The sequence below is a fragment of the Oreochromis aureus genome, linkage group 10 (genome assembly GCF_013358895.1).
Source record: "Oreochromis aureus strain Israel breed Guangdong linkage group 10, ZZ_aureus, whole genome shotgun sequence".
In the NCBI taxonomy this organism is placed as follows: domain Eukaryota; kingdom Metazoa; phylum Chordata; class Actinopteri; order Cichliformes; family Cichlidae; genus Oreochromis; species Oreochromis aureus.
Window position 1 is genome coordinate 13706777 of NC_052951.1, and position 23092 is coordinate 13729868.

A 23092-nucleotide genomic window follows, 5' to 3' on the forward strand; every position below is an offset into this window, starting at 1 on the left:
CATGCTCAAGACATGCAACGATTTCATATCCAGAATCACACAAAGAGCACAGCTCAGTAATGTTTTCCTCCTGCTGAGTCGGTGCTGAAGATTTCATCCACCAAGGCTGAGGCTGATGACTTGTTGCCAGTAAGTCTTGTTATTATCTGATACCCGATCATCCACTCTTCGGAAAGCCATCTATCCAGAATAAAAAGAAATAGATCCCTTCATTCTCCATCCTCTCTGGTAGTGGACTACGATAGCCGTGCCTCCCTGCTACTGGTCTGTGCTCAGAGAGAACGCAGTTCACATTTTCTGCTGCTACTGTACTGTACCCCTCCCATCCCTGCTGCTGAGAGAAAGAGGAGCAGGCAGGAAAGTTTGATGGCAATTACTTAGCTGTCTCTCTGTATAATGTCTACACTGGTGATGTGAAAGGCTGAGGAATTATACTTTGACTGAACTTAAGAAGGACAAGTGGCGCAAACTGGCCTCCCTTTTTTCTTAGGGAACACTCGACACTGAAAGGTTTGTAAGTACTGTACCAGTTCTAGTAAAAAGAATGAAGCCTGAACACAGTAGTGACAGCTTGAGTGGAAAAAAATGAAGCTTGCCATGTGACATTTTTGCCAGACCTGAGCTGTTTTTGAAAGTGTGTATATGTCGATAAATTAGGGCCCTTCAAAGGAGATTTTGATTTGCGATGTGAAGAGAAGCTGGAGTAATTGCAGGGCAGCGTTTGCAGATAATAAACAAATTCTCCTTTTAATTTCATTAAATTTATTTAATTTCAGCTCAATATTTGTGTCTCTTCTGCTCTCGTTGGCTCTCTGCTTCACCATGTTACTCTGCTTCATTCTGGCAGAGTGGTGAAGACTCACACAGGGTGAAACAGAGAGCAGAGAGTGGTCGGTTTAACATGTGTTTATCTTGGTTTAAGATGCCAATGCCCTCGTGTGACATCCGCTCACTGTGAATATTGCTTTTTGCAGCTTTACTGCAATTCAAGATGGGGGATCAGTATAAAACATCATTTTACATAAACGACAACAATGTAGCTGCCTGCAAATGCATTTTTGTTTTGTTATGATGAATATAATTGAAAATAACATTGAATATACTAATATTCTCTCAAGACATCTGTAAGGACCTTATTGAAGGACCTGTCATCACTATTGACAGCAATACTCCTGACTGAATATGGAGTTGTTTGCCATTTTTACCTTGAATAATTAAACAGGACGTGAGGTTACTATGAAAGCACACAAGCATGTACAGAAAAAAAGGCTTAAATGATCCTTTTTCCAAGCTTGCGCAAGCTCTCTCTTTCAGAAAGACAGATGGATTGGCAGGCGTGGAATATATATGCACAAATGCATGCACGCACACTGAACAGACTTAAGCAAGGACGTGCTGAAGGACAAGCTGTCAGCAAACGTTCTCATTCTGTGAAATAAAATCCCTCCATTTACCTATCTAATATTTTCGCCCTTCTGCAAGGCCCTCTCTATCCTTTACTCCGCCATTCAGCATGAACAGCTCTCTCATCCTCTTTCAGCGTTTTTTTTCTCCCCCTCTTTCTCTCTCCCCTCTGCTTCCCAAAGGACCTGAGCTGCGGCTGCACAGTAATTACACTGAAGCTGCAGGGACGTATTTAAACATTTATTAAAGAAAAATAGGGAGGATGGGAAAATGAAGATGGAAACCAGATACTGACCAGACAAGAATGGAGAAGAGAAAGGGGGAAGGTATAATGGAGAGCTCTTGGGGAATCACTACAGAAACGTGTAACTGATCCTTATGTTAAAAACAAACTGTCTTTTTTTCTTTTTTTTTTCGCAAAGTGTCAGACACGTGTCAGAAGGTTTAACTGCTTTGTCTGAAGAAGGATTTGTCTGATTTGGGCTGCGCACTGCGTCTGTGGTTGGAGACAAGAAAAGTGATATGCAGCCTTTTTCATTAGAAGTGAGGGAGTATAACAAATGGGTTGGTGGGAGTCTTCAGTAAGCACTTACAGCCTTCTGCTTCTCACTTTCAGCTTGTCAGGTGAAGGATTAATGGCAAAGATAAGCACTGTGTAGAGTTTTTATCTCAACAATTCAAAACTGTCACAATAAAAGTACCTCATACATTATTAAAAAAGCCTACCCTAGGATGTTTTTTGGTTTTTCATTTTTAGACAGATCTCTGTCTTTAAGGAGAATTATATAAAGAGAAAGAGAACAACAGCAGTGCTTTCAGGCCAGTTCATTCAGAATATATTGAATCAGATGAAATTTAAAAACACAGTTATTGCTTTTGTTCATGATTGCATGTGAAGTTTGAAGTCCTTGCTGCTGAAGCCCCAAAGATTTATTAAGGCTGGGTTTTTCAAGATAACCCTTTAAAGCATTATTTTCATATAAATTTGTAATAAGAAAACAAAGAGTGAATTTGCTTCCTAAAGAAATCTCCATGTGTTACAGACTGGATACAATGTGACACAAAAAAGCTTTCATTTGCTGCGATTGCTGTTAGACCGTTAACTTTAAGTAAACCAACAGCAGATAAATAAAAGCAGAGCAGTCAACACATCAGTTTCTATGTTTATGCGGGCTCGAAGAGTCACATCGAGTAAGAGGCGGGAAGATTCATCAGCATGAGCGCAGATCGATATCAAAAGTTCTGCGCAGTGTGAAGAAAAAAAAAGATTTCTAATTACATTACCAGATAAGTTAAAAAAATGGATGTCATTTGAAGCTAAAGCACCTCTTTGCTAAATCATGTACATAACCCAAAGACCTTCTATTACTTGCCAAACCATTGCAGTGCTTCCAGAGACAATCCTACCCATAAATCAATGGGCCCTGGAGTGGTACTGGCAAACCCCACACCATTAGAGCAATAAAGACACAGACTGACGATACCGCCTACACATCAATGACAACCACACGGGCATTACATCGGCTGCAAAGACGTCCACACACAAAGGCATTGCCGCAATGCATCTTGAAGACAGGACACACTTAACCCGACCAGTGGGGAAAATTGAGTGCATGCATCAACAGAATGCAGTCGTTCTGTGCATGTTTGAAGGAACGCATACAAACACATTTTTCTTGCTGATGACTTCATGCTGGAGGCTGCGCGGTCTCCCATATGTTAAACAGTTTAATTCTAAGCATGTGTTATTAAATGTGTTGTGTTCAAAGTCAGGGCAGGCCCACAAAGACAAAGAATGACGTATAGGTTACAAGAGTAACTACTTGTTCGAGAGACACGGAGAGACTGAAAGCCAAACTCCACAGTGCACTTATTTCAATGATCCGGTCTTTTTGCTTTTAAAGTAATTATGTAGCAGCTCATTTCTAACGTTCAGATTTTCGACTAATAGAAACACAATATAATATTGTGTGTCTTTTGTTCTGTCTTCCTCCCCTCACCCCCAATTGGCCAAATGGCCGCCAGTCTCTGAGCCTAGTTCGGCCATATGTTTCTTCCTGTTAAAAGGAAGTTTTTCCTTCCCACCTTTCCCAAAGCACTTGCTTAAAAGGGGTCAAAGGGGGTCCTTCGATTGTTGGGGTTTTCTCTTGGTTACCTTACAATCTAAAGCACCACGAGGCGCCTTGCAACTGCGAGCAACGCATTGAGCATGATGCAAATGCAGCCTCTCACAAACCTCACAAAAATGCTTTATAGAGGCAGCAGGACAGCCAGCTTTTCAAGGTTATGAAAGTTGAGTGTGCACGGTCTAACACTGACACCTACAGGTTTCAGTCTCCCCTTGCAAATCTCTGCTTGTTTCTGTCTGTCCATATCCATGCCACAACGGTTTGGCAATGTAGCACTAAATTTTTTAGCAGTGACATACATCAGGATTAATTTCGACTTTACATATGTCTCTTGACCACATAGATAGTTTTCTCATTGTGTTACATGTTTTGGGATTGTTTTGGGAACTTCTACACGCACAAAAACAGTATAGCAGGTTATGTGTTGTTTAATTAGAACATAGGAACTGAAATATGCACGTAGCGACAGATCTGAGCCTTACAGTGTGATTGAATTTTCAACATTTGAAAAACTATTCAGTTCCACTTCTGTGATTTTAGTCCCAAAAATAGCCACTGAGTACAAGCAGAACAAATCTGTTAGACAAAGGAGATTTGAATGACAGTGAGCATGAAGCCGCTGATATGATCAGAAACAGATGACCTCATACTCTGGCAGTACAGATAAAATGGCGATGAATGGGCAGCTGTCTCTCTGCAATCAGACAGCCAGCCAAAGACACGGAACAAAGATAAAAATCACACTGATTATGATGACTGATGATGATACCGGTAACTTTCACATTGATGGACCAGCACGGATTGCTGTGCTCTTACCAGTGTGGAAACAGCGGAGGTGTACATTGGAGTGTGTCCCGTAGACATCAACACAGGCTGCAAAACAACAGAAGGAGAGGGTAATTGTGCAGGCCTTGTACATGGGCACAGGGAAGAACAGTGGGTACCGCTCAGTCTTTTCTCTTGTGGCGATTGATGTTGTATATTTCTAAGAAATCCTAAAAGCAGGCCTTGAATGCGACAGTTAAAGGGCCCACACTGTAACATACTGCACTACAGTGTTGAAAGTAAAATACTTGATATATGCAAAATCTTAAAAACAGTGTACCACACAGACAGCACATCGTGAAACATCGATTAAAAATTGTATACTGATCATTTATACAAGCACCAGCCCTGAAGATGGATTAATGCAGAGCAGCGATCAAACAATCAAACTAAACAGAATACACAGTGACACAGACGGACTGTCTCTACTACTCACTGATAGCTTATATATGAGAGAGTAAAAAACACTCAGGTACATATAACCATTAAGAAACAGTGGGACTGTCAATGCTTGTTAAAGCGGAATTGATTACTCTGCACAGCTGAAGTTTTAAACAATCCACCATGTGCCCATGAATTTTACAAACAGCAACACTGCAGCATTTTCACATGTCAGGAGACCCGTTTCCTCCCACTGGAAAAGGTTTATATTACAACAAAGCATGTAATTAAAGTATGAATGTTAGGACAGCTGCATTTGCTGATCCAGCACAGCACTTGTTCGGTTGATTCATGCCGATTCCGCCTGTTATTAACAGACACTACCTGTCTTTCTATAGACACTGCGTTCTTTTCAGTGCTTCACTGAGTATGAAAAAATGCAACGAGTCAATGTTTCTGCTGCCAGCATCCAGTCTCAAGCATGTGAGATGGCTGCAGGAGGGGTTAGGTCGTGTGGAGAAGGTTTTTAAAGATGGGAAAGTAAAGCTTGGGCAATGTTATTCACTCGCTGGGCCCACATCCTCTCCGTAAACGAGAATGAACAGCTTGTATAACTGGGGGAACATATATAGATGAGAACCGAGAGGAGCGTGTTCGGAGGCGTAGTCCCGCTCCTGAAATTCAGATACTTTATCTCCAATTGATGAAGGCCAGGCTTTCCAGTGTTGTTCAAAAAGTAACAAACCAGATCACAAGAGCCCTCGGGGGTACTGTGTGAGGACACAGTACAAGCAAACGGAGTAACACAGTGCAGATAAACCAGACATCATCATCATCATCATCATAGTTACACTCAAATTAACCATTACTGTCTTTAAATCTTCACCAAAATAACAATTAACAACAAAAAATCAATTATCTGTAGGCCATATGCAACAATAATAATTTATCAGACCTGTATTAATATTTGCGTGTGCCTCATAATATCGCAGAAATCTGATCACAATATGATTTTTACTCGTCTAACTCTGAGTGGGACAAACATAAGGGTGGCCACATGTTCATGCATCCAGCCAGCCTAGGACGGAGTTACGTTCTTGTATTTGTTTTTATAGCTATTCAAGGAAGCACACACAAAGCTCCCAGAGCGTGATGCGAACAATTCACTTTGAACTAAGTTAAGGCAGACCTTTGTACTTCATCGTGCATTCAGCTCTCCCTGAAGAGAAACACAAAACTTCATAAATAATAGCGGTATTCCAAAAATAGAAATAAGGCCAATCCTGATTCAAAAAAACACCACTGCAAACAACATCAACATGCTCTCTTTCAAATGTTAGGAAAAATATCCTCAAGACAGAATTTCACTGCAGTGTAGGTGTCTTAATAACAGTGTTATTGCTGCTAATGCAATTTAGTGGTTTATAAACTGCTCTCTGTGTCACACAAGTTTTGATGCAGTGAACATTCTGAGCACCAGAAATGTCTTTGGGCAAAATGGGGAGACTGTAGAAAATCTATTTTAGGACACTTTTAGAGACATGGGACACTCACAATGCAAAACCTCATTATGGTTTTGGTTTATATTGCAAAACGCTTGCATTTTACACCAAGTATTACCCACTGTACTTCATATCACATTGAGGGATGATATCAAGGAAATGCTTTCACAGCCTGCACCTTAATATTTGCTAAATTAGTTTTAGAATTATAAAAACTCATTGCCTCAAGAATGATGCAACTTTCACTTAAAAGTGGTGAGCAGTACAGTTCCAGCTTGGCTATAGTGACTGTGTCATACTTTTTAAAGCCTAAACCATGACATAATTGACAGAGAATTGAATGACAAAAAAATGTTTATTGAATGTTCTGACATATTCTTTTTTATATAATTATATATTATTTTGCATATATAACATTTAAAGTGCATCATATTTTGCAACATATTTATTTAGGTTTAGAAAATGTATTTAGGTTGTTCGGGGAGATAAAAACACACACTGATGTTGTAGAAATCTTAAAAATTAATGTATCAAATAAGGTGTTTACCGGAGTAAAAGAGGCCACGCCCACACCCAAGTATTGTTTGTGATTTTAGTCCGTTGTTAGGTGGTTGCTAGGCAGTGTGACAGCAAAATAATGTACCGAGAATTTAAGTTTTGAGTTTTAACCCTCTCGAGGCAGGCGTTGCCGATTTGCAACAGTTAAAAACTAACAACCTGATTACCCCACATACATATTTTATGAGGTTTTTTTTTTTTTTGATAATTTTCCCCAAATTTCAGATTTTTCCTGTAACTAAAACTTAATTTGAGCCTGAGAGGGTTAAGTGGATGTTGCTGTTATGAATTGAAAATGTAATGATGCTGTAATGATTTGATAAATTAAATAAATTTGCACATAAATACTACAAATGGGTCATTTTAGCTTGTCTATAGGTAGTTGCTAGGTAACGTGATGACATATCTAACATAGATAAGAACCTTCAGGGCCTTTAAAATATACCCGTGTGTAGGAGGAGATGATGGGCAAACAATTTCTTGTATTATAATAGGATTTTATGAATAAATTAAATACATTCAATTCAATAAATATGAATAAATTCTGAAAATTAATTTAAAAAATGTTATGGAAAAAAATCTTTTATTTAGAAAGACATAAAACCAATGAAATTTAACAGTGGTTACAGGACATGTTGAAGACAGATTTCACTTTTTCCTGCATCCCTGTGTGCCATAGACTGCACACTGCACTTAAACAGCAATACTGCTTTTATTAACATTTGAAGAACAACCTTAAAGAAGACCAGTGACTGGGGGCCATTAATCATTACAGAAGTTGCAATAGTGGTGCCCTGTTGACTTTACACTTCTCTTGCCCACACACTGGAAACGACATTACACTTCAACAAGAATCAAAATCTAAACACATAACAGAAAAAATATCACAGCGCTCTAAATTAAAGCTTCAGCAGCCCTGTAGGTCTCTGCACTTGGCAGTTTAGAAGTATTATGTACAACTACTCTCCTCACATTGCAGGCAAAAAGGTAGATAATGTTATATAAGTAAGTACATTTTAAACTTATGCTAGCTAACAAATTAAGTTAAAGGCAATTAAAGGCAATTAAAAACTGATTACATTTGTACTATAATGTCAAACTACTATTAATTTGAGATACATGTGGTCTAATGGTGTAAGACAAAACACAAAAACCAAGCAGGAGTTTTATTTAAACAATTATAACACCTCTCTACACACCAAAGTAAATTAAAAATTCAGTGTTATTAATTTGAATTAATATGTAATTCTATGGAATTTATAAATTTCCCCTTGAAAATAAATACATTTACATTTCTGGAAAATAATTAGATAAGGGCTGATCGGCTTACATGTGCATTAGAAGCATGCTTTATAAATATTATGAAGCCGATTAAGAGTACAAAGTCATGGTATACTGCACAAACTGAAGTCCACCAATAAAATGCTTTAGCAGTCAAAATAATAAAGAGTCAAGACTCTTGAGGATGATACAGTGAGGCAGAGTCAGTCACTGTGTGAGGAGAAATACAAATAACAGAAGAAAAGCAGAAATGATTTCATATTTCTGATGCCAATTTCCTGATTCTCCACACTGTTTCTGCATGCCAGAATCAACACAATTTGTTTTCTAATGAAAGTGCACATCTAATGAAACAGTTCACAGAAGAAGTTATATACTAAGTGCCACTTTATTAGCGGAGACCTCTTCAGCTGCTCATTAATGCAAGTATCTAATACCTAATAGCTTATATGCAAATATTAGCCAATGATGTGGCAGCAACTCTGTACATGTGGACACTTTGACAGGATTGAGATGACCTGCTACAGTGCAAACCGAGAATCCGAATGGGGGAAAAATGTGATTTAAGTGGCTTTGGATGTAGCGGTGTTGTTGGTACCACAGGGGCTACTCTGAGCATTTCAGAGATTGTTGAATTTATGGTCAGAATTGCAATGAAATGCAGGGATCCATCCTGCCTCGTATAATGGTTCAAACTGCTGGGAGGGGGGACATGAGAGGTGGTCTCCACCTTCATGGCCTCCACCTTCATCAGATCACAATCCTGTAAAGCACCTTTAGGATGCGTCGGAACAGGAAACTGCGTTGTGGATGTGCAGCTGACAAATATGCTGCAATGTCATGATACCAGTATGATGTCAATATGGGTCGAAAATCTCTGACGAATGTTTCCATGTTGAATCTGTGACGTGAAAAATTAAGGCAGTTCTGAAAGCAGAAGGAGTCATGCATAGTGTACCTAATACAGTGGCCAGTCTCCATGTTCACGATAAAAGGGGGACCTACTGATATTCATATACAATACTCTTCAATGTAATGGGATACAATAAGTAAATCGGGCAATTTGCCAGTTTGAAACATATATTAAAAAAACCCCTCCACCACAGACGTTATCATTATTAGATCATAAAATAATATTTCCTGTATGATAACTCACAGATATACTGAAAAAAATACCACAAGCCTCAAAGGACTGACTGAATGAGTCATGTAATGGACCTGAACCACTGGAGGGCACGCATTACATTTTTTATTTGACTTAATAAACCTCATACTGGTGGGTTTTTAGAGAATGGAGTAACTCTCCTGCCTCATTACCATAATAAATGGTGCACCCATCAACTATGAATAATTACTGATCCCTTGGCATGTGCTGGATGGCAAACTCAACTGGGAGCACAGGGATTCAAAGTAACAAAAAAAAGAGCTTATCTGTCCTTTGTAAAAGCTAATAATGCGACGCTTTTACACGTCATGTTGTTTTTAAATATATATTTTAACTGTCACAACACATCACCCCCTAAAACATGTACAAAAAATGGTTTAACAGAGAAAAACACGTCATCTTTTTGTTGTTTGTTTTGTTGTCAGTCTTGAACAACTACACGGGTAAAGCCTCAAAAGCAGGGACGTCAAAGTCATATTACATCGTCGGACACATACAGCCCACTGTGATCTTCAGCTGTCCGGACCAATGAAACTATGTGATAAATGTCTAAAATTACAAAAGCTGTGGTAGTTCATTGTCCAGACTGAATTTAACATATTGATGATAATAATAATAATAATAATAATGATCGGAATAATCGGTCTAGTATAAATGGTAATGGTGTTGAAAGCTGTAAAATGTAATTAAAAGTTAAGTTATTTAGGTTTTCCAAACTGGGCTGACCAAAATCAGCCCAGCATTGTTTTGTTTGACACCTGAACTTTAGAGTAAGAGTCACAGACTGATAGACAAAGTTACCACAACCAAAACATATGTATATTATATATTGTAACCACTTTCTTGTTTGTGCCCATCAACAAGCAACCTCAAAAGCCAAAATGAAATCTAGAACTGTAGTTCCTCTTGTGGCCACTTGAGGTTGGCTTCAAAAGAGAGCCAATCCCTAATAGACTCTCATGTTAAAATACACAAATTTAGGCAGACATATACATGATTACATCTTGGAATAAAACAGTTTGCTCTCATTATTTTCTACCTCATTACAGTTGTACAGGCGATTGATTTTTATTTAATTTACTCCTTCAAATCAGGCAAAGGCTTAAATTTAAGGATAATTAAGGTATCGGCTGCTTTGATAAGTGAGTGCTGTATGTTGTTGTTAAGCATGTACCAAAGTCACAAGTTTCCTATTGTAACAAATTATGGAAGCAAATATCTACCCATATCTTCATGTCCGGTTAAAATAATAATACCAAGATGATGAATAATAAACATGGGTTTTCATACCTTCTTCACTACTCCTGGATGTTATTACCCTGTGTTATTCCTGCAGTACACACTCTTATACCCATTTAAAATCTCTATCTAGACAAGTTTTTGTGCATTGTACCGAGTAAGGAAGTTTTTCTAGTGTCTTGTACGACTTGACCTAACTCTCCAATGCTACTGCGGTGGTTTTTAATTTGGCAGTGTTCCCATACAGAGCACCTCCTCACAGCATCCTCAAGGAGAAATCTCCATGGCCACCAGAGCTCATGCTGAACATGCAGCTGTATATTTTAAACAGCAGCAGCAGACAACAATAACTCAGCCTCTCCATTGTATTCCCTTGTGGGAAAAAGATCCCCCCCCTTCTCAAAGAACCCCCGTCAAACTAAATAAATGCAGGCACTCTTAAGTTTTAATAGCAAGGGATGCTGTTAAATAACGCATGTGGGCATAGGAGACAGATCATTATTAAGTGGCCATTATAGCTTACACCTTTACATTTGTAGCTACACTAGGTATTTGCTAATGCACTCCTAGCAAAGTGCTCATATTCCTACTGATGTCAGCTGTATCTTTTGACCGGCATCTCCTGTGCTGTTGGTCTCATTGCCTCCTTCTTTGTCATGAAGCTCTCAAAGACATTAAATACTGTATTGCAAAAAAGAATCGTAAGCATTTCCTTATTCTAAACATTTGATTCTGTACCTGCAACTCCATCCGCCAGTCAAGCTATCTGCTGCCACCAAACTCAGAATGAGAGATTTGATTTCAATTTGTTGGATTTTTTTTGCTGCTGTCACACAGTATCATTTATTAAACTAAACCTATATCTGAATGCATTCTTTAATGTCTCGAGTGTTCACATTACTACCTTAAAACTCTTGAATGCATCCTGCACATTGATTTTGAAGCTGTGCAAATTCATGTAAGTGCAAAATTGATCTGACCAGTTAGGGTGCCAGGGGTCGTATCTATTCCGCATAAATGTATTACATTCGCATTACCATACTTAAGTTGACCATGATTCAAAAAGGACAACACATCATCTTAAGAAAACCTATAATAGATAGATAGTGTGTGTGTGTGTGTGTTTGAATTAAAAAGCTACTAGAAATCTAATAATCAGTTATATATACTGTTTTTTTCTTAGAGGGGTGTTAAACAATCTTCTTTAATAATAACAGCAATTTTCAAGCGTCTTCATCAAATATTATGAATTATAAATACAATTATCCACTTCCACGGCACATACATTTAGCATAATTAGTACGTGTGTAATTAGGGTTTTTGAGCCGCACTGCAGGAAAAAAATAAATCTCTGATGCACTCAGATTGCAAAGTGGCTCACATGATGTCATATAAATGTGAAGTCAGAGTTATCTCACTGATGTTGCATTGAATATTCAGCACTGCAGTACATATATAATTAGCTGTGGAACGATGATGTGTGAAGCTCTCTGCAATATGCTCTCGAGCAAGGGTGTGCTTATTTTGGCACCGTGGGCTAACGGCGTCGTTCCTAAGTGTTGACAGCTGAGTGCTTTGTGCTGTTGTAATCGTGTTGTCTATTGATTAACAATGCACATAAGCGAGTGTGTTTTGGAACGTGCGTATCCTACCTTGACAGGTGAGATATGCGTGTGTGGTGTGTAGCCATGGATGGCCTCCATGGCGGCGAGGTTTTTGTCACTCATATGAAGCATCTCTGCACTTTTCCCTTGAGCCAGATGTGCTGGACTGTGCTCCAAGGGGGGCGTCTCCTCATCCTGGTACCTGTACTTCTGTAGACACACACAGATACAGGCGAGGGTATTAGTTTCGCCAGGTCTTATGTAAAAGGAGCTCGATAACAGGTAAATCACAAACAGAATTTACCGCCACCTTTCGCTGGTTTCTGATCTTCTTACACATTATGATGTAAAAGACAGTCTACCTGCACAAAGAGCAGAGCGCAGTATTTCCACTAAAGAGGGATTTTTAGCTAAAAGCAGACAATCTATATGCAAATCTCGTTCATCACATAACATGTGTGACGCCCACAAGCGCAAATTGGACAAACAATGAAGAGACGGAGGCCGCAAAATGTTTCCATTGTGCGTTGAGCGAAGCTAACGTCCTCCACAGCCACATGGAGCAACTGGAGCCGTGACTCATAGCGGCTCTGAAGTAGCCGATCATGCAGCTTCTTCCTAGTAACCTCACTCCCCTACCGATATCCCACACCTGGGCAGCCTGCCAGCAGCCCACTGTTTTAGCCACACATGGTAGGTTTCATTCTAGGCGTGATGACACAAAATCTGCACGCAGAAATTTTCCATCACAAGCACACGAGAACGTGGGCAGCATCACAGTGGATATCTGCTCGTCCTGCGGGTTAGAGCTCATGGTTTCTGCATGTCTGTAAGCTGCTCCTGAAGCCTCGAAGGCTCACAGTGTACTACCGTGCTGCACTGCAGATGTGAAGCGGCCGATCTAAAAAATGGAAGCATTTGGTGGGTTCTTCAGAATTTTGACTGGTGGCCCGATTGCCAACCCTGTCACTATCCCCTTTCTCATTTTTATATATATATTTATTTATGTTTTGGAGGCAGACTGGAGAGAGAGGTGCATCACCGAGCTCTGTCTCAGACAGGCTGCCTAGCAACCAGAGCAGAGCAGAGATTGCAGTGCCACAGTTGGGGCTGCCAGCATCGGTCCTGGATCACATTACACTGAGACAGCAAGAAAGAGAGGGAGTGAAATAGAGATGAGGATAGAAGAGAAAGTGAGGGGGATGGGTAAAAATGAAAAAAAAAAAAGAAAAGTGAGCCCATCAACAGAAAACAGCAGCATGAAGGCAGGAAAGAAATGACTCGTTGTTATTGCGTAATTACAGGTTAATAAGCTGGAAGCCCTTTTTTTCTGTGCAAAGCGCTGAGTCTGATATTACTGCACTGTTGTATACATAGATTAAATATTATGTAACTGCATACCACCAACTACCTGCACACTGTAAGAGAACAGATTCAATTAAGTATGTGGCTCAACTGGGAGATATGGTCCATAATAAGATGCAAAATATTTCTCTATGCTTTTAAAACTCCTCCCAAGCACATTTACCTCCTTCATGCATATTCTAATAGTTCCTGCAACATAGACCTGCCTTAAAACCTTCCTGTTTATGTTCATTAAGAGTTTTTTTGGAACAATATTAAACTTGCATGCAAAAACATAAAAAGAAAACACAACCCAGTAAAATATTATTATTATTTAGGTAATTGGATACTTTTATCAGCTGTTAAATGAATATATTTTATTTTTTAAAAGAAGAAATGGCATGATGTAGCTATGATTAATGTAGCCTAGTTCTATGGAGCTACTGTGCTGCTGTCTATACTCACATATAGACAGCAGCATGTTTTTTAATGAAGCTGAATTCCCAGTAAAGCTGTTCTGATTTCCACTTTTTTTTCTGTTTCTGTTGTTAGAAAACAGAGCAAGTATGAAATATGAAACAACGTGTGAACTGGCAGCCAGTTAAAAAGCCGTCTTCAAGCAGCACCTCTGCACTGCTGAAATCCTAGGTTTTTTTTCATCCGCCACCCTGACCACGACACTGTCTGACAAAAACACACAATTCAAGTCGCTGTTGCCACAGAGCAGAAGTAGAGAGAGCCGTATCTGTGGCAAGACATCACACTTTCTGGGCAATACTGGAGGCTCTCTTCTGCAGAAAGTAGCTAAGGTGCTTCTAATAACATCTGGGTCATGGTCATAACAAACAAATTAAGGCTGAGCCTCAAATACAGGCCAGGGGGAAACCAATCCCTTCCTGTTGTTACTGCATGTGCAATCCATCATTTACAATGTTTCTGTAAGAATTATGCACTTGGTTTAAGAATTTAAGGTCTGGTTCCAAACGATTGGTCTATGTGTTTAGGGAGATAACTGCGTGAAATTATTGATTTCAATAACCCACAGCTGCTCCAAATCTATAAATTCTAAAGCCACCTCTCTGCTTCATTTCCTGTCTTTTTAAATGCAGAATATACAGCAGAGCATCCTTGATAAAAAAAAAAGATGATGGAGTCCCACAACCATCCAGCAGCTCGGAAAATCAACGTAACTTACAAGGGAATGCACATAATCATGTAAATTACATTGCATTTTTCATAATACGCCATAACTTGCTCATATTTTGTGTATGTACTGAATTTTCAACAATTTGTAAAACCCGGAGGCAAACTATTATTACGTTTCTGTAATAACTGTAATAAAATCTGCTCTCATAAGAAGGTTTGCCGCGCGTGAAACCTTTTGTACCGTAAGCTTAGAAAGGAAAGGTGCACTATAACGATTCTGCTACAGGCTTGCCACTAATATAAGCCTACTTCAAAAAAACGAAGGCAGTTGACTTAAAAGGAGGCACTGGTAACTTATTATTATCTACTCATTTTTATGTGCATGAGAGCGAGGGAATCGTGGGAGAGAGCCCGAGAAGCAAAACAGCAAAGCTTGTGTCATGCTGGCAGCTTAAAAAAAATATGACAGTTTGTACCAAGCATTCCCAATACATTTACTACATCCCATGTAGAACAAGCCATAATATACTGACTATATTTGATCTATTTCCCCAGTCCTAATTGTGGTTAATTAAGTATTTTTAACCCCAACTGTATCAGTAAAGTCTTTCCGTCAAATAATATAAACCACTGATTTAAACCCTGGAAAGATAAGTATATTACATGAATCACCGCTCAGAGTAGCCCTGAGCTCTTTGGTCTTCACTTCCTCCCCCTTTCCTGCATGACCAGCCTTCACGCTGCCATGTTGCCTTCTGTCCCACTGGTGGGGGATGTGACATTAAACTCAAAGATATGTTACACAGTGTCCTTCTGGAGAGAGGTTTGGAGCATTTTTCTCTGACAAGCAAACTGTGTGACTGTTAAAAATGCCACAGGATTTGTTTATTTGGAAGAGGGTGAAGACAAATGATCAATTTGAACACTATGAATGAATTTGAAGCTGACTGAGACTTGGTAAACATTTTAACAAAGCCAGCATGACTGAGGGGCGGGCGGCAGAGGGGTTCTCAACAGCCACGGATCATCAAAGTTCTCCTATCGTTTCGGTTTTCCACCTAGGTAAAGAACCATCACTGAATTCACCTGGTGTTATGGATATCACTACTGACTGGATGGTTTAATAACTAAAAGTACAAAGACAATAAAATTCTCCCTTTTTTTGTTGTGTGTTCCATCATTTACACTGTTTCTGTGAAAATTATGCGTCTGTTTTTGGTATTAATATGGTAGCTCGTTCTGAACCATGTTACTGATATGCACAAATGAACATTTTATTTATTTATTAACAAAATGCTTAATATTTCGTTATCACGTTTGAGAGAATGAATGAGCCCCTGCACCATCAGATATGATTGGCTGTTCCACACTTTGCAGTGTGAGAGGAGGGCAGCTGTTTTTGGTTATTTGTTTATTAGCATTCAACACAAACAGCTTGGAAAGTCCTAAAAGAAAAAAAAAGATTTCCACTCTGAAGCAGAATTCCCAGAATTTTATATGTTTTTTTCTTTGATAATTCAGGTTTTGGGTTATTTGTTGTGCATAAAAGCATTGTGACGGTGTCATTAATGCTATTTTCAATGAACAATAAATTCATTTGTCATCTCACAATTCAGAGGTTTGAAGGCGGCCATTATCAGCAAACAGTATAAAAAAATAAACAAGTAATTAGCTAAGCCCACATCTGACACACATATAACTGCCCCCGACCTTTTTGGATGCCCAGAGCATCAACATTGCCTGATAACAAAACAACCACGCACAGCTCGGTAGCGAAATGGCCATTTTCTAAATAATAGAGCATATCTCTGTCTGAGCCAGTCAAGCCAATCCAGTCTAAACTGGTTCTTGGTGCAGCTCCTCGGTTTGTCAACCGGCTGAAACAAGCTATTTCAGCTCCACTCACTTTAAAGTCACTCTGAAGGCAGCCAGCTTTTTTCTGATTGGCTGCCCCTCATAAATCAAAGGTTTGAACGGCAGGTGGGTGGGGCTTTAGCTTGCACAACAACCATATTTGGGATAAATATCATATAATACCACTCAAAGAATTTTTAAAATATTTGTTTTTACTTATTTGTTTGTTTGTTTTATATCCCAGTGATCATTAAAATTAAAGTTAGCTGCAAAATAACGTCCATAAATAGACACCTGGAGGCATTTCAAGATGGCTGGCAACTTACAAGACCTGCTTCTAGGATGCTGATTCTACAGAGCCAGGAAAATGTTTCATTTTTGAATGATTGGGATCACTTGCACATAAACCAACCTCTTTATTTGAGACTTTTTCCACAGTATATGCATGACAAAATGAGGTAAATTAAGGAAAAGCATCGCTGTTACCCTCTGAATTGTAATACACAGCATGCACTGACATCCACTGTCAACAACACAAATACATAAGAAGATATAATCTGTTTTCATAAACATAAATTCTCATTAGATCAGTTAAATTTGTTTGTGCTGGATCGTTTTCTAACAGGCAGGGAGGTTTCTAATGGTCTGCCTTACTTAAAGGTTATCATTAGGAGAGCAGCATGAGTAGCATTTGCTTAAATTCTTGTACTATGTGTGAGTAAGATATTTAATGTTTAACAGAGTTCAGTTATTGTAGAGCAAATGTCAAATCCTGTCTACCATCACATTACTTTGTAATTCAAGGACCAAGCATGAGCTTTTAAATTATTTTCATTAGGTAATGGAATGAAAGCTGACCTTACCCCTCAGGCATATAATTTACAACAAACCTATATGGTAAATGCATTTGATATGGAAGACATTACAGGAACCATTAGAAGTTCTTCGCTTGCAAATCTGTGTCAATTAAATGTGAATGCTCATCTATTTACATGTCCTTTGATTCTTAGAAATCAACCCAGAGGGCTTTTTATTTGAGCACCGAGTCTGCTTGGTACTGCAAATACTTTAAGAATGAACCATATGACGTTTGGAAGCGGCACAACATATCTCATAAAAAGTAAATGTGTTTCTATTCAAATGAATTTGAAGATTTGTGTGTAAATACATAAAATGGCATAAAAATCAAAACACAAAGCCAAAGTTAACACATTTAGATAGGAGCAACTGTTTGAAACCTGACAGTTTAAAAAATAATTAACAGTAGCTAATTTTTGAAAATTAATATGAATAATCAGAGTTTTTCCTGCCACAGAATGGGCCTGTGGTGTGATGACTAGGCAGGACAGCATGATCAATTTGCATCCTATGAAAGTGATGAGGATGTGTTACCTCTTTTTGACCAAAATGTTCCTGTTATATATTTAACAACATAGATTATGCACGAATTCCCTGTGCTGAAACACAGTCACCTGTGGTGATATTTAACTTTTTCTTTTGTTTATTCAATCAGCTTTCATGTCGCAGTGACCATTTGAATTTAACTAAATCTGGATAGTTTTTCAAAATAAAACTTCCCAAACAAGCGCCCGGAGGCTCTTTGAGATGACACAGTGACCTGTACACTGTGGGTGGTAGAGATAATCTGAATGAATGAACGTGAAAAGGTAGAAAACCACATGTGCAAGGAAGGCAATATTCCCAAATTAGATATCCCAGACAAATAAAACACTTGGACAATATTGCACTCACAGTCAATGAATGTTATACAAGTTTGCTATGGTTAAAACGAATAATAACAGGCTCAGCAGTGTTGTGTAGGGGGAAGAGAACAGCTTGGTCGGTTTTGCATTTCTAGTTCATTTTCATGCGTGGATCAAACATCAGCAAAACAAACATACATATAATTACTGATGATTCACTGACGCATAATGTTGGTCGGCTAGACAAGAAATACACTTAGATTTGTATGGGTTTGGGCAATTTTTGTAATTTTACCTCTGTACACCAACACAGCTGATTTTAAACCCAGCAATCAAGATGTGATTGAATTGTAGCTCTCAGCTTTAAGTCAAGGGGTTTAGCAAAAGTACTGCACTGACTGTTTAGGAATTACATCATGCCCTATTTTCAGAGGCTCAAAAGTAATTGGACAAACTAACATCATTTTAAGTGTAAGGATCGCTTTTAATTATTGGATGATCCTGCAGCCAATGACTGCCTGGCATTTAAAACCATCAACATTGGGGGTTGTAGCTCAAGAGGTAGAGGAGGTCTTCTGCTAATAGCAAGGTTGATTGTTCAACTCCAAGCTACTCCAGTCTGCATGGGCAAGATTCATCCATCAGAGTATGAATGTGTGAGAATGTTAGACAGAAAGCACTTACTTAGAAGAAGCATTGTAGGAATGGGTGAGGCAAGTTGCGCTTTGAGTGCTCAGATAGAGTAGAAAAGTGTTCCTTGAGATGCTCTGCCGTCCCCTTGAATTAAACCCGAAAGTCTGCACTTCAATTGCTTGATGTAAAAACCGCCAAATAAAAGTGTCTTTGACCTGGGGTTTAACTTTACTTCTTGCTCTTCCTTTGAAAAAGAGCAACAAAAATTAATTACTGTGTTCTTCCCTTCACACACTGTATGTAGGCCACAGCTCTGCCTGGATATTGGTGAACAAACCCTCACACCAGCCCACTAGAACCTATCAACCACACTCACGTGGACTACTTATATTATCTTGAAAATCAGACTGATGATGTGGGTGAAAAAACACCCATGGTGCCCAGCATCATTGCTCACTGTCACTTTGACAGAGCGCAGAAAAGAGAGCAAGATTTGCCTGTGACGGTCATGTGAACGTCCTCTTTTCCACTACAATCCATCAAGATACAGTCACTGTTGCCTTCTCAGTTGATTTTCACTCCCAAGTGTCTTCACAAGAGCCAAACCTCAAACACAGCTTTCATCTCATTTGCATTATCACAATTGCTGTTGCCAGCCAACACCTACCAGTACAACACTTTTTTCATGTATATGTGAGCCCCAGAAGACAGAAAATTCACTCATCTACTGCCAATGGTAACTTCAGACTATTCTCCAAGGTGTTTCAGCACAACACTTTGACGAGTGTTAGTATCCTGTAGCTATGCTGGCTTCCACAATAACAACAGACTTTTACATTTACCATGGGGCAGACTGCTTAAAGCTGCGCTGAGAAGGATGTTAATGTAAGAATCCATCAGTCCTAAATCAAAACAAAAAGTGGAGCTCCAACAAAGAGGAGTATCCAATACCCCCATGGAGATGCTCTAGATTCACCCCCTCTTTACCCAAATTTAAGTCTGCAGTTGTCACTCTAATGCCTTTGCGATGCTGAAAATTAGCATTAAGTACAAAGCTTACACATGAGCCGACAACAATTTCAAAAGACAGAAAGACAAAGAGCAAAGAGTGAATATTTATTTAAGAATGCATAATTAAATGATTTATTATCATGATTTATTGATTTATTAGCATAATTGAATGAAAAGCAAGTGCAAACACATCTTCTGGGCTGAAATACGAAGGTGTTACACAGCGAGCAGCAACAGAAATGCATCCGCGTCGTCCCACAGGGAGACGATTTAAGTTCTGCCCTGAAGACCTATTCAAAATCAACATTTTAATCAAAGAAATACTTTCAGCAGTACATGCTTCGAAACCCATTTTAACCACTGTACAAAAAAACAGGCTTTTTTATATTAGAGTGGAACCATTTGCTTGGCGAGCAAAAGGTTGCTGGTTCAATTACACTCAATGACCCGAATCCCCTTTTGCATTGCAGGAAAAGCAGCTGGCATTAAAAACTGCTAAATCAAACATGTGGAGCTTCCTGCTGTGGGGACCCCTCGTGGTAAGCAAGCAGCTGAAAGTAGCTTCCATATCACAGTGAAACACAATGAAACATAAAAGGCCATAAAACAACTTTAGCAGTTAGTTGGCGCATGTTTAGTGCGGTTTTAACTTTCCTCAAATTTCAGTCTTTTTGCTTGTTAATTTATGTTCGTGTGATGTTAATACCATTCTGAATTTCCTGTCTGTGGGATGATTCATCATTGATAAGACCCACACAGATGCATCATCCTCAAACGCAATAATCAGATCAGAGTTACAGTAAATGTTGCCATAGCGGGTGCTCGGCTGTGGCACTTCTGCACAGGGCTGGGCACGGGGGGGTGTGGGGAAGGGGGGCATCGTGTCTGTCTAGAGCCTGTTTTCACGGGAACTTCACACTTATTTGCGAGGCAAGAAACACTTTCACGAGTCTGCAGTAGTAGGCCAGCTCATGTGAAATTTATCATTATGTAAATGGAAGTAAATGCAGACTGCTGAATTAATGTTTGGCATTAATGCACACAGGGAAACATCAAGATCAGACAGGGAGGGAAGGGGGAGAAAACATGCTCCCTCCTTTTGGCTTCGTGACACGTGAGGAAGCTAGAGTCAGAGCCTACAGCTGACTAGATTTCTGGTGGTCAGTGTGTGCAGGCAATGCAACAAGCAGAGCCCTGACAGCTTAAGTGCAACCCCGTGGATAAAAGGGTGTGTTGGATATTCGCTGCACTGAGAGGAGTACGTCATGCCATGCTACCCTTAATTAGCAATAAATAAATAAATAAACTGCTGTATTGTTTTTGCAAGTCTGCGGGTCAGACACAGCTCAGCAGTGTTGATCGTTTCATCTCCTTTCACTTGGTCCACAGAAGCATGCACACATCATGTTTTTTTCTTTTTTTTTGCTGACCACATGCAATTTCACGTATGGTGCACTTGTAATGGGGGTTGCAGCATTAACCCTCACTCTCTGACTTGTCCACAAACACGATCATGCATGGAGAAGCCATTTTACCACAGTACTTCATTAGAAATGAAAATGCAGCGATGGTAGATTTAAATGTACCAATAATAAATATTGCAAATGAAGCGCCCCTCGACGAAATGCATTGATTTCTTAATGGCTTACATAGAATAAAAAGCTTTACCTTGTTATACCACAATTCGAAAGTAAACGGTTCAAAAAAAAGCATCGAAAACAAAGAGGCTTTTTAAATGGCTGAACATTAAAAATAAATGTATTTCATGTTTAGTAGTTGGTAGTGATTCATTTTGGCTTTCGGAGACAAATGCTGAGCTTATTTACGTGCTTGTGCCTTCTGTGAATGTTTACTTCCTGGAGGGTAAAGCAACTCTGAATCTTTCTGCATTACAGCGAGGCTAAAAATGGCTTTAATTTTAATGTTTGATGATGCATATCCATGTGCCAGATGCTCAGTGAGGTGAGTTTTTAATTTGTAATGTTCTGGCCCGTTTTGTGTTTGCCAATCAATAAAATTAGCTTAAAAGTAAATCAGTACCATTAACTGTAACAAGGGCCTCTACTGGTTAATCAAAGGCTCCGCCATCATTTTTTTTATGTCTAATTCTGGTGACTGTTGCATTTGTAAAGTGCCATGTTGGTAAGCTTGAATATTAGAGCTGTTTAAATTACAAATTGTATTGTGTACAACCATCCCATTAATAGGATGCAGTTTATGTTTATGAACAACAGCTACCTCTTTTAGATTCTGCTTAGACTTTTATTTATTTTATATATATATATATATATATATATTTTTTTTTTGCATGACCTTGATAGGTGGACTCAGTAAGGTCAGTTTCAGAACAGGTTTAGTTTTCATAGCATAAATGTGCCTCTCTCATAACACAGTGTGGTGTTTTGGCTCACATAAGCACATAAAGGAAATGGTTCAATCTTAGACCTGAGAAGAACTTTTGTACACTCCACTACAATGATGGCAATCCTCGAGCTTATTGCTGAGCTCGGGCTCATTGCTCTGTAACAAAGAAGGCGACACAAACAGCAGAGTAAAATAGGTCAAATCCATAGGAAGAAGTGTATTTGCAAGACTATAAAAACAGGGACATTAAGCATGGTGAATGTGATATCAGTGCCCCAAATATATCCTCTCTGCTATCTCCTTTCTATATTATTACTTCTGAGCATTTAAAATTTTGGGGGCTGGTAATGAATGACTTTTCTTTTTGTTTATTTTCCAATACAGAGACAGCGGAAATCGATTATCAGGGTGAGCTGATTACAGACCTTGACACTGAGATGAAGGCGCGCTGATACCTGTGTCATAAATCATTCATTGCACTAACGCTCGATTTTAAAACTCTATCCTGTTTACATTGCACGAGCTTTAGTAGAAGTACCGCTCCGGATTGTGGCTTAAAGACAAAGTGAGGCAGGCCGTCTTGACTGAATGTTGCAAGGCCATCAATGGCCATTAAGCATAAAAGAGCACATTAAAGCACTGCTGAGTGCCTACAGCCATATAAAGACCTTTTTAATTAAGACACTGTATTCAAAATGACTGAGTGGATTTGTGCCGGGCATTGTTTAAGAACAAAGGTTATGCAAATACATCACCTTGAAAGCCCTTGGAAAACGACCGGCCATGAGGTAGCTAGTGTAACATAGAGGTTTATCGAAGAAAAAACGGTGAGAGCAAAGGGTGCAAATACATGATATGAGGTGAAAAAAAAAATATTGATCCAATACACTGTATATCCCAGAGATCCAAATTAAGCCCTACCTATAACAACTCCCCGCGAGACTGCAAC

At 39.1% G+C, this 23092-nt stretch overlaps 1 protein-coding gene across 3 annotated transcripts in view; it reads right to left on the reverse strand.

Moving 5' to 3' along the window:
* Positions 1–23092, reverse strand: part of LOC116336192 (disks large homolog 4) — a 64262-nt gene that overhangs the window by 19076 nt on the left and 22094 nt on the right. For 2 of the 3 annotated variants that reach the window (XM_031759994.2, XM_031759993.2), the window contains exons 2-3: positions 12137–12298; positions 4350–4406 (exon numbers count right to left, since the gene is read on the reverse strand). In XM_031759994.2, the coding sequence (XP_031615854.1) occupies positions 4350–4406; positions 12137–12298 (219 nt within the window). The remainder of the gene's footprint in view (positions 1–4349; positions 4407–12136; positions 12299–23092) is intronic. The other variant, XM_039618127.1, reaches the window with a different exon arrangement.